The following is a 10,813-nucleotide window of genomic DNA, read 5'->3' on the forward strand; positions in this document are numbered from 1 at the left end:
TAGTAGTTAAGAATAATGGCTAAAGTTCTGGTTTTAGATGAATGCTGGGACTATTTCAGCTGTGATACAAGAACTGGAGAAAGTATGTTTGGGGGAGGAGGATTGTGATTTAGATATTCTGAGTTAGCAAAGTATCAGTGAACATCAATTATAGCTGTTGGATAATGGGTCAAAATAGGACAAAATCTGAGCTGAGAATAAGGTCAAGACTTAATAGATCCTTGAAGTCTCCATCCATAAAACCAGATCATAGTCCTAATAGGAAAACCAGGAGAGTTTCGGAGTTAAGGAAGTTGAGATGAAAGTGTTTTTGAAAAAAGGCTATAATCAAAACGTCACATGTGACAAGAAGGTATCAAAGTAGAAACTTAAGAGGCAGATCTTTATTTTAGCAACATTGATGAGAATCATTTTACTGGTTGGTAGAATGGAAGTCAAATTTTAATAAATGAGAAGGAAGGAAATAGAAAACACTTACTTGAAAGCTTTTTTTTAAAAATGAAGGGTAGAACAAAGGGTGGTAGATCCAGAGGCAGGAAGTAATGGGTGAATTTTATAGGGTTGTTTTGTTGTATTGTATTTGTAAGATGGAATAGATATGACCTTATTATAAAATTTCAAAAAGGTGCTACTAGAGAGGAGTGAAGGTGTTTAAGAGAAAATACAAAATGAAGAACTAGTTGGGTTCATGTGTGCTTGGCATTCCTTCATGTACACACAAACGTCCATGCTATAGTTGGTAGCACCCCTCTGCTTACACCCTGTTTTACACAGTAGTGGCTACTGGGAGATACATTTCCAAATAGGAGCATGGAGACTGTTCCCTATAACTTAGCCTGATGTTACATTTTCTTGCTGTCCTAATGAAGAACATCATAGATGTGAATGAGCCCAATTATTTTTTATGGATTTTGGTATGAGACTTAATCCTCAAAATGATCCACAAGGAGACATCTGTATATATTGCTGTGTCACAAAGAAAAACAGCAAGATATAGATAAGTATTACTGTGCTAAAACAAAGCAAAACAAAACAACCCAGAGGTGGTGATTAATATGAATGTGATTGTTAGGTGGTTATTTGCATAGACTATTAAAAATACTCAAGAAACTGGTAACAAGCTGTTTTTATGCAAGGGAATTGAGACTCAGTTAAAGACAGTGCAAAAGTGTACGGGGTAAAAAGTATGAGTTGCTTTTGTTTGTTTATGATACGCATTTTAATGTCTTTAAAAGAAATGAAAAAGAATAATGTCCAGGAATAGGTAGCACTGTCTGTGGTGTGAAGAGAAAGTAAGGGCAAGTAAAGTACTTTACTGGTCCAAATTGTTACAAGTCAGGAAGGGATGGTTTGAGGACCGATCTTTGGGAGCATGAGAGATGATGCTTCTCGGTGGTAGGTTTTCTTGTATATTTCTTTCTTATTCGCTTCAGTTATCAACAGGAAGGTGAAAAATGATATATGTGACACTGACTTTAGAGAAGAAAATTTATTGGAAATTTTTAAGGAATTCTTGTCTTCTTTTTTCCTCTTTAGAAGAGAAATGTTTACCACTGCAATAAATGCCGTCTGCAGTTTCTCTTTGCCAAGGATAAAATCGAACACAAGCTTCAGCACCATAAAACCTTTCGTAAACCCAAGCAGCTAGAGGGCTTGAAACCAGGCACCAAGGTAGAGTTTGCTGATGTTTCGTCTACAGACTTAGGGAAGGGAAGCATAGAGATTTTCAGTATTCTGAAGTTGACTATGGGTGGTATCTAATTATTCCTTCCCTTGACTCCCAGGTGACAATCCGGGCTTCCCGAGGGCAGCCACGAACTGTTCCTATATCCTCCAACGATACACTTCCCAGCGCCTTGCAGGAGGCAACACCATTGACCTCCACAGACCCTCTGCCTGTCTTCGTTTATCCCCCTATCCAACGCAACATCCAGAAGAGAGCTGTTAGGAAAATGTCAGCGCCTTTTAATTGCTGGGCGGGTGGGGACTGAATGATCAGGATTATTCCTGATAGTGAAAATGAATAACCTTTTAGCAGGGTTGGTGTTCCTAAAATTCCTACAATTTGAGGATATGTGAGGCAGTAATAAGAACTTTTTTCATTTTTTTGGACAGGAGTGTCATGGGCCGGCAAACATGTTTGGAGTGCAGCTTTGAGATCCCGGATTTCCCAAATCACTTCCCTACTTACGTACACTGCTCTCTGTGTCGCTATAGCACCTGTTGCTCTCGAGCTTATGCCAACCACATGATCAAGTAAGTCCTGATTAAAGCAGTATTTCTGCTTGATTATCTAGAGCTCCTTTCATCTCCTCCCCTAATCTGAGTTTCCTTCTTCAGCCATTAGAGTTGTTTGCCCATTTGCCCATGTAGGCTATACCCGTGTTGATTTGGCTTTGATGCTTTGTACTGCAATTGTCTAGGACTTTGCTACTCAGAATGATTCCCTACTACTCCCAGACCTACTGAATGAGAATGTGAATGATAATAGATTCTCGGGCAATTTTATATACATAACTAAAGTTTAACAAGTGTAGTAAAGGCCCTGGATGTGGTGGTGCACGCCTGTAATCCCAGCTATTTAGGAGGGTGAGACAGGAGGATCACAAGTTCAAGGCTAGCCTAGCAAGTTTGGCAGTACCGTCTGAAAATTTTAAAAATGGGGACCATGGTAATAGGCAAGTTGGTTTGGTTTAAGATTAGAGTAGATTGAAGGAGGCTTCTCTTGCTGGATAATGTCATTGGCTGGTGATCTCTCGGTTAGCCAGCAGAACATAACAACTGATTCCACTTTATCTTTCTCAGCAATCATGTTCCACGGAAGAGCCCCAAGTATTTGGCACTATTTAAAAATTCTGTGAGGTAATGAAAAACTTACTAGTACTCTTTAATTTTTAAGTTTTAACAGTAAGTCCTTTGGTTATTTTGTGGGGTGGTTATATGAATTAATTTGAAAGAAAGGAGAAGGGAGGGCCCCTCCTTTTCTTTATTAAGCCTTAGAGTTAAGCTTGGCCAATTGTCAGTACAGTGTTTATGTTAGTATTCTTGACTTTTTTTTCTTAGTGGAATCAAGCTGGCCTGTACTTCCTGTACCTTTGTTACCTCTGTGGGCGATGCCATGGCCAAGCATTTGGTATTCAACCCCGCTCACAGATCTAGCAGCATCCTGCCTCGGGGTAAGTAGGAGAGATGCGGGGAACAGGGGGTCAAAAATATGTCATACTATGAATCTGGAGCATCTTCCTCTGGCCTCACCCTTTGCTATTTAGATATACTATACCATATTGGAAACATTCATACTTGAAGTTTAGATTACACTGGGAAAGTTGGCCTTGTGAAGAGTGTATTTTTGTCTAGTAGGCTGAAATCCAAGGAACCTGTCTTGGAGGGCTTCACTGAGCTAATACACGTATTTTTTAATCTCTTTCTTAGGGCTCATTTGGATGTCTCATCCAAGGTAATGAAAGCTCGCTTCATAATTTCTGTTCTGTGATGTATTTGCTCTTCTTACTGCTGCTGTTACTGAAATTTGCTTTTTTAGCTGATGTTTCTCCTCTCTGTGCTCCCTACCCATCAGGCATGGACAGGCCCGTGACCGAGGGCATGACAGGAACCTGAAGAACATGTGTCCCCCTTCCTCCTTTACACCCAGCAAAGCTGCCACTGTGAAACCTGTGGGTGCCACCCCAGCTGAGCCTGAAGAGCTGCCCGCCTCCGTGGCTCAGGCACTCCCGTCACCAGCCTCGACAGCAACCCCTCCACCAACCCCTACTCACCCACAGCCATTAGCGCTTCCAGCCTTGGCCACAGAGGTGGCTGAATGTCTGAATGTTGAAGACCAGGATGAAGGGAGCCCAGTCACCCAGGAACCTGAGCCAGCATCAGGTGGTGGTAGCAGTGGGATTGGCAAGAAGGAGCAGCTGTCTGTGAAGAAGCTGCGAGTAGTACTGTTTGCCCTGTGCTGCAACACAGAACAAGCAGCCGAACACTTTCGAAACCCCCAGCGACGCATCCGGCGTTGGCTTCGTCGTTTCCAGGCCTCCCAGGGGGAGAATCTAGAGGGCAAATATCTTAGCTTTGAGGCAGAAGAGAAACTGGCTGAGTGGGTGCTGACCCAGCGAGAGCAACAGCTGCCTGTAAATGAGGAGACCTTGTTCCAGAAGGCCACCAAAATAGGACGTTCTTTGGAAGGGGGGTTTAAGATCTCCTACGAGTGGGCTGTGCGGTTCATGTTGCGGCACCACCTGACTCCCCACGCCCGACGAGCTGTGGCCCACACTTTGCCAAAGGACGTGGCAGAGAATGCAGGACTCTTCATTGAATTTGTGCAGCGGCAAATTCACAATCAGGACTTACCTTTGTCTATGATTGTAGCCATTGATGAAGTCTCCTTATTCCTGGATACAGAGGTACTGAGCAGTGATGATCGAAAGGAGAATGCCCTGCAGACAGTGGGCACTGGGGAACCTTGGTGTGACGTAGTGCTGGCCATTCTGGCAGATGGCACCATCCTCCCCACGTTGGTTTTCTGCCGAGGACAAATAAATCAGCCTGCTAATGTGCCAGACTCTATATTACTAGAGGCAAAGGAGAACGGCTACAGCGACGATGAAATCATGGAGCTATGGTCCGCCCGGGTGTGGCAGAAGCACACCGCCTGCCAGCACAGCAAAGGTATGCTCGTGATGGACTGTCACCGCACTCACTTGTCAGAAGAGGTACTGGCCATGCTTAGTGCCTCTAGCACTTTGCCTGCAGTGGTGCCAGCAGGCTGTAGCTCTAAAATCCAGCCATTAGATGTGTGTATTAAACGAACTGTCAAGAACTTCCTACACAAAAAATGGAAGGAGCAGGCTCGGGAGATGGCAGACACTGCATGTGATTCTGACGTTCTGCTTCAGCTGGTGCTGGTCTGGCTGAGTGAGGTGCTGAGCGTCATTAGGGACTGTCCGGAGCTAGTTCAGCGGTCCTTTCTTGTGGCTAGTGTTCTGCCAGGCCCTGATGGCAACATTAACTCACCCACACGCAATGCTGATATGCAGGAGGAGCTCATTGTGTCCCTGGAGGAGCAGCTGAAGCTGAGTGGGGAACAGTCTGAGGAGCCCTCAGCTTCCACTCCCCGACCCAGATCATCTCCTGAAGAGACAGTGGAGCCAGAAAGCCTTCACCAGCTCTTTGAGGGGGAGAGTGAGACGGAGTCTTTCTACGGCTTTGAAGAAGCTGACCTAGATCTGATGGAGATATGAGTGTTGGAATCATGAAGAATGTGTGAAGTTGGGGGGAAGTTGAGGGAGGGTAGAGGGAATTAGGGAAGGGGGTATACCAGGTGGGGTACTTGAGTTATATTTTTAATTTTATGCCACCACTCCCCCGACATTGACTTAAATTTCCCTGTGAATTTGTGAATTATTAGGAAAATCAATAGTGAACACGTCTGAGCCGAGATCTGGCCCATTGGTCATTCACTTCTGCTAAAACAGGTTTTTTTGTGACTTTTTAAAAAAAATCTAAATCACTGTGTTTGGTATTTTTCTGAAAAAATTAAGAAAAAGAAAAAAAATCCTTTGTGGGCAAATGTTAAATTTTGTTTCCCCCTTTACCTCAATTGTATCATAGTACTGAGTTTTTGTTTTTACTGTGTGGCCAATGTCTTTGGGCATGATGCTATCTAATAATTATTGTCAATGTGAGAACATTTCTGAAGATGGGAAAGACAAAAATATGTAGCTCACAAACTGGCTTATTATATATATGGATACTTTTTTTCATTGTGGTCTTAACACTTTTATATAAAAATGAAAATGGAAAAAAACCCCACTGAACGCTCTCTTCCTTCTCCTCTTTCCTTCACTTTCCAGAGAGGTTGGTCTCTACAGCAACTCTAGATACAAAATTGTGGCTTTAAAAATGCATGAAACCACCTTTAATCGTCCAGAATGATGAATAGATTTGTCTTTTCCTCACTACCTTCCCTCCAACAAAAACATGACAAAAACATTATTTTTTACTTGCTATCCTTGACCCTTTCTCCCATTCCAACACCATCACTCTGGACAAAGGATCATACATGTGTCATTAAGCAAGCAAGAGGTACCAAGGCGATTAAACAGACGTTAGGGTGGAAACCATACCCCTCTTGCGTCTTCATTGTGTGAGCCCCGTGGGGCAGGCCCTGCTTCTGTGAACTTCATCCTGTTAAGTGGACAGACAGCATGCCTGTTCGAGAGATCCCAGGCCCTACAGCCAAGAGCTTGTGCAAATGCTGAATGTTGAACTTAAAAGCAATGACAGATCACTTGTTGAAATCCTGCTTACCCTATGACTTTCCTCTATTTCTCTTAATGCTTAGAGAAGAACCTGACACAAAGAAGAAACATGGGGGGATGTGCACAAAGCAGAAAGACATTTTTCACTGCCAGCTTCAAGGAAAGAAATTTTTTTCTACAATTCGCATGAGGGAATTTTTTTTTTAAAAAAACTATGTGCTTATGGTTACCAAAATGTACTGTACAGAGAAAAGGAGCAAAAAACCAAGTCCACCTTTCCCACAGCCATCTGTCCATTCTGAGGCTTCAGCAATGTTTCCACCTCCTGTGAGCTGAGGAGGCCACCTGCACAAACTTGTAAATGGTTAATCTTTAAGATGTACATAAGTGGAGCATTTCATAACATGAGGGAAATGCGTTTATAAAAATTTTTTTTTCTAGGTAACCCTGTTTTAATAGGCCTTCACAAATGGGGAGTTGCTCAAGATGTGATGGGCCTAGTGGTACAGGTGACATTTGTTGCCACCCACTTGCTCCCAGCCCTATTTTTTGTTGTTTTTAAAACCCCAGCACACTATAATATAGTGAACTGGAGCAGTCCTTCCCAGAACAGTGTGGTCAGCTTTTGGTGAACCTGCAGCATCTGGAAACAAATAAGGATTCATCTGGACGTCTCTTTCCCAACTTTTTGCCTGATGCTATTTTATTGCCAGACTGAACTTTCATTCCTCTGCCTTTGAGAAAGTTTAAGAACTAAGGTCACTTCTATCTACAGCCTACTCTTTGGTAGTCTCCACAGCAACCACAGTCGTAGCAAGCAGAGTTGGGTTGCTGTGCTCTGCACACTGACTTTCTGGATGGGTTAAGTTTTTAAAGATCATAATACCAACAGTGATCAGCTGGGTTTGGGCCAGGAAGTTGTCTTTGTGGACTCTGCCTGCATGGCTTAGTAGTAGAAGGAAGTTTTTCGGTTTTGTTTTTTATAATTCAGTTTAATCAATAAACGTATTTATTGACTACTTTCTGTGTTGAGACTGGATATGTGGAAGTACACGACTGAAAGCTCATGGTTTGCTTTTGCTTAAATTGTTCACTAGCTGCTACCTAATGACTTTCTTATGGGTTGGAGAGGATATGGTTTAGTATCACTGTGTTCATATTTCAGGTTAAAACCGTTGCAGGGGCTAAACACGGCTAATAACTTATTTGAATCTCATAACGACACTTACGGCGCTTTAATGAACACACTACTTCTAAGAATTCTTCGGTAATTAAGACAAAACATTGAGGTTGAATGTTCACATTGCTCAGCGTTCAGTATGAAAGGTGAAGTTATGAGGGCTGGAGACTACTCGCAGCCAGAGGGTAGTTATACAGTAGCTCCGCTAGCTATTTTTTTTTTTTTTTTTTTTGGTTTTTCTCCGGTACCGGGAACCGAACTCACGACCTTGCGCTTACCAGGCAGGCGCTTTGCTGTTGAGCTAAATCCCCAGCCCTTCCGCTAGCTATTGTGTCTGTGTTTGCAGTAGTGTTTCAGTGAGAGTCCTATCTGCAGCCATCATAACCCGAAATCTTACGTTCTAGCATCTAGGGCAGTGAGGGAAATTATAAAAGCCTGTTTTTATGCAAGTCTGGCTTATAGAGAAGCTGCCCCTAGGGCAGTCCTGGCTAGTGTGTGTCATGTAGGAAATTTTGTGTTTGGTGAGAAAGCCTAAGATGGCGAACCTTTTAGAGCTTTCAGTGACAACTGACTGTAGCACATGTGCCCTAGGTTCGCCACCGCTGGGCTGAGTTCTCTGACCAGGAAGGAAGATGGCATATAGCAGTGTAACTGTATTTATAAGTAGTTCAGACTGGCCTTACACCCACTATGTAGCCCAGCGTGGCCTTGAACTTCTGGTGATCCTGCTGGGATTACAGGTGTGTGCCACTATACCTGGTGGCAGTGTAACTGTTGACCTGACCTAGTCAGACAATAAAACCACTCAGTAAGCGCTTTGAAAGACTGCTTTATTTTACAAAAGTCTACCTTTGAACCAGCCAAGTTTCAAAGTTAAGGGGCGCAACTTCAGTTCCAGGTACTGCATCTGTATTTCATTAAAAGCCACTAAAAAAAAAAAAAAAAAAAAAAAAATTGCATTAAGTAGCATTAAACTTGTGACACATAAAGGGATCAATTTGTAAAAGCACCTCTACACTCCAAACCTCTCTACCAAGAATATTCCTCCAGAAAAGCTCAGCTCAGCAAGCCAAAGGGTCTCTCAACTCTTCTACACCTTTTTTTTTCCCCTGTTGTAATTTTAGTCACCTGATCATGTGGGCAATATCCCAGTTTGTTTCTGCAGACAGCGGTCCCTCTATTTCAACACCTTTTTCAGTTACAGTGGCGATTTCAAACTGAAAGAAAACAGCTTTTATTGAAAAATACCACTCTAAAATGAAAGAGTCCCTAGGATCTGGTCAAACATCAAGTGAAGTCTTCCCCTAGTCTGAAAATAGTCATGCAGTGAGGCAGTCTGTCTTCATACCACACAGACCAACCAGCCGGTTGCAAGTATTCACAGCCTGCCAGGGTTTTTACTCCTCACCCGGTTATACGAACGGGCATCTCGATAGTACAGCACTCGCATGCAGCGTTCTACTAGCTCTCGGGCCTGGGTCTGGCTCAGTACTGGCTGCTTCTCCAGAACTTCTCGAAGCAGAGGCTAGGGATAGCAGGAAAAAAATTACCTGGCTGATAACTGTTTCTAACCCACACTGTAAACAAAAAGCATAAATGAGTGAAAAGATTTCTGTTTATCACTGAGATGCTTATTAAAACCCTTGAAGTTCTTAGGGCAGTGGTGGCAAACCTACGGCACATGTACCACAGCAGGCTGTATCACTCAAAGCGCTAAACGATTCACCATCGCTGTTCTAGGGCTTACACTCTGCGCCTGTCTGCAGACTCCCAGGCGTGCCACCTTGCCCCCGAATGTAAGTGCTAACAATCACAGCCTCCTGATATAAAGAAAACCAACCAGCAGGGGTCCCAGCTTGTCCCTCTTTCAGAATTCTTGGGGCATCAGAATCAACCACCAAGCCCCATTACCTTTTCCTCTCCCTAACTGCTAGACCCACTCCTTACCTGAGCCAAGTATGCACCATAACCAGTGGCCAGTGAAGGGGCTTCATAGGCTACACCAAGCATGTCCACATAACCGAGGAAGCTAAGGGGACACAATGGGTCAAAAAATGCGTTTAATCTTACATTTCTTAGCTGAAGAATGGGATGAGGGGTTTCACTGGGGGAGAAGAGACAAAAGATACACGTGCTAGGTTGGGTGGTCAAGGGAGGAAGTTACTTGTACTCATATCAACCTCTCTCCGTCTGCATAGCCTCCAATGACCATGGTGTTCCACAGAGGGTTCATCTTCGAGCGGCGGCTGTACATGGCCCTTGTCAGCCACGAATGAATAGCTCTGGGGCTATAGCTGTGTCCATCTCCCAGCAATTCCTCATCAATCCTTAAAGGGAATTGGTTGTGAGAAAAGGGTTAGAATGCAAGTCAAGATCTCCACCCAGCTCAAAAGAAGTTACCACAACTATTCTGTGAAAACATTTTCAACGCCCCAAAATTCTCAAACCACTGCTGCAGCCGCAACTCTTCCTGTTCGACTTTAGGGAATAAAACACAGGACTCCCCTGTCCCACCCCGAACTCCCTACTCTCCAGGAGACTTACACCATCTGGCCGAGAACTTGCTTCAAGTACTGGAAATCCGCGTAGTCTCCGGAGGCACCCAGCATGGTGCTGTCGTTGACTCGCATAATGCGGGAGATGTTTCGGAAGCGCGCCAGGGAGCCGTAGGAGCCCAGCATGTCGGCTGCAATCACCACTCCGCCCTCGAATTTGACGCCGAGCACCGAGGTCCCGGTCACCATGGGGTTCCTGCAGCGTGAGAGAGGGCTGTGGCGACGGGCGGCGAGGGCAGACCCGCGCTGTCTTCCGAGGCTTGGGCCCCACTTCTCATTTCCGATGGGTCCTTCCAATGGCCCGCGTTCTCCGGGCCGTGCTCGGGCCCCCTCGCGGCTCGCGCCCGCCGGGGCCCGCACAAGCGGCCGGCCGCACGGCCCCACGGCCCCACGGCCCTTCCCGCTCCTCAGGCCCGGGCGCGAGAACTTACTGGGTCCGCGAGAGGGGGTCCCCGTGGGCTGCGGCCGCCGGACCCAAGAAGGAAGTGGGAGCGGAAGGGACGCGGTAAAACTGGCCTGGGGCCGGACCCCCGGCCCAGTGCCCACAGCGCGACTCCAAAACCGCTTCCATCTTAGTCACGGTAGAAGAAGTGAAAGCCCTTGTCCCAACGGAAGCGGAAGTGACCCTTCAGTGTTACACTTTTATTCTTCCTGAAAGCCACTTTCAGAAGCCATGTTGATGAGGTCAGGTCCGAAGGTACCATTGTCCTGCATAGAGACTGAGATGCAGTGGTGTGTTTTTATTTCAGTTTTAAATTTTGATGTAATCTCACTTATTTTTGTGTGTGTGATTTTCTCCTCCCCCCCATACT

The 10,813-nt window shown here is 44.9% G+C and overlaps 2 protein-coding genes across 7 annotated transcripts in view; one reads left to right on the plus strand and one right to left on the minus strand.

The window, feature by feature from the left end:
- Positions 1-7,285, plus strand: part of Pogz (pogo transposable element with ZNF domain) — a 54,514-nt gene extending 47,229 nt beyond the window's left edge. For all 6 annotated transcript variants that reach the window (XM_005414573.2, XM_005414572.2, XM_013509945.1 and 3 more), the window contains 7 exons: positions 1,537-1,671; positions 1,785-1,954; positions 2,116-2,256; positions 2,806-2,862; positions 3,064-3,176; positions 3,433-3,457; positions 3,578-7,285. In XM_005414573.2, coding sequence (XP_005414630.1) covers positions 1,537-1,671; positions 1,785-1,954; positions 2,116-2,256; positions 2,806-2,862; positions 3,064-3,176; positions 3,433-3,457; positions 3,578-5,246 — 2,310 coding nt within the window. In that variant the 3' untranslated portion in view covers positions 5,247-7,285. The remainder of the gene's footprint in view (positions 1-1,536; positions 1,672-1,784; positions 1,955-2,115; positions 2,257-2,805; positions 2,863-3,063; positions 3,177-3,432; positions 3,458-3,577) is intronic.
- A 973-nt stretch (positions 7,286-8,258) lies between these two features.
- On the minus strand, positions 8,259-10,609 carry Psmb4 (proteasome subunit beta 4). The gene is made up of 7 exons (XM_005414579.1): positions 10,433-10,609; positions 9,991-10,197; positions 9,627-9,773; positions 9,394-9,475; positions 8,855-8,971; positions 8,575-8,663; positions 8,259-8,373 (listed from the first exon to the last, which is right to left on the minus strand). Exons 1-7 carry the CDS (start codon positions 10,570-10,572, stop codon positions 8,364-8,366), a joined length of 792 nt encoding a protein of 263 aa, XP_005414636.1. The 5' UTR covers positions 10,573-10,609; the 3' UTR covers positions 8,259-8,363.
- Between the last annotated feature and the right edge of the window lie 204 nt (positions 10,610-10,813).

This window comes from Chinchilla lanigera, unplaced genomic scaffold (genome assembly GCF_000276665.1).
Source record: "Chinchilla lanigera isolate Chin_1 unplaced genomic scaffold, ChiLan1.0 scaffold00188, whole genome shotgun sequence".
Lineage (NCBI taxonomy): Eukaryota > Metazoa > Chordata > Mammalia > Rodentia > Chinchillidae > Chinchilla > Chinchilla lanigera.

Coding starts and splice junctions, on each gene's coding strand:
- Psmb4 (XM_005414579.1), bottom strand. CDS start 10,572: ATGGAAGCGGTTTTGGAGTCGCGCTGTGGGCACTGGGCCGGGGGTCCG. Junction 10,198..10,432: donor GACCCCCTCTCGCGGACCCA/GTAAGTTCTCGC, acceptor CTCACGCTGCAG/GAACCCCATGGTGACCGGGA. Junction 9,774..9,990: donor CAAGTTCTCGGCCAGATGGT/GTAAGTCTCCTG, acceptor ATTCCCTTTAAG/GATTGATGAGGAATTGCTGG.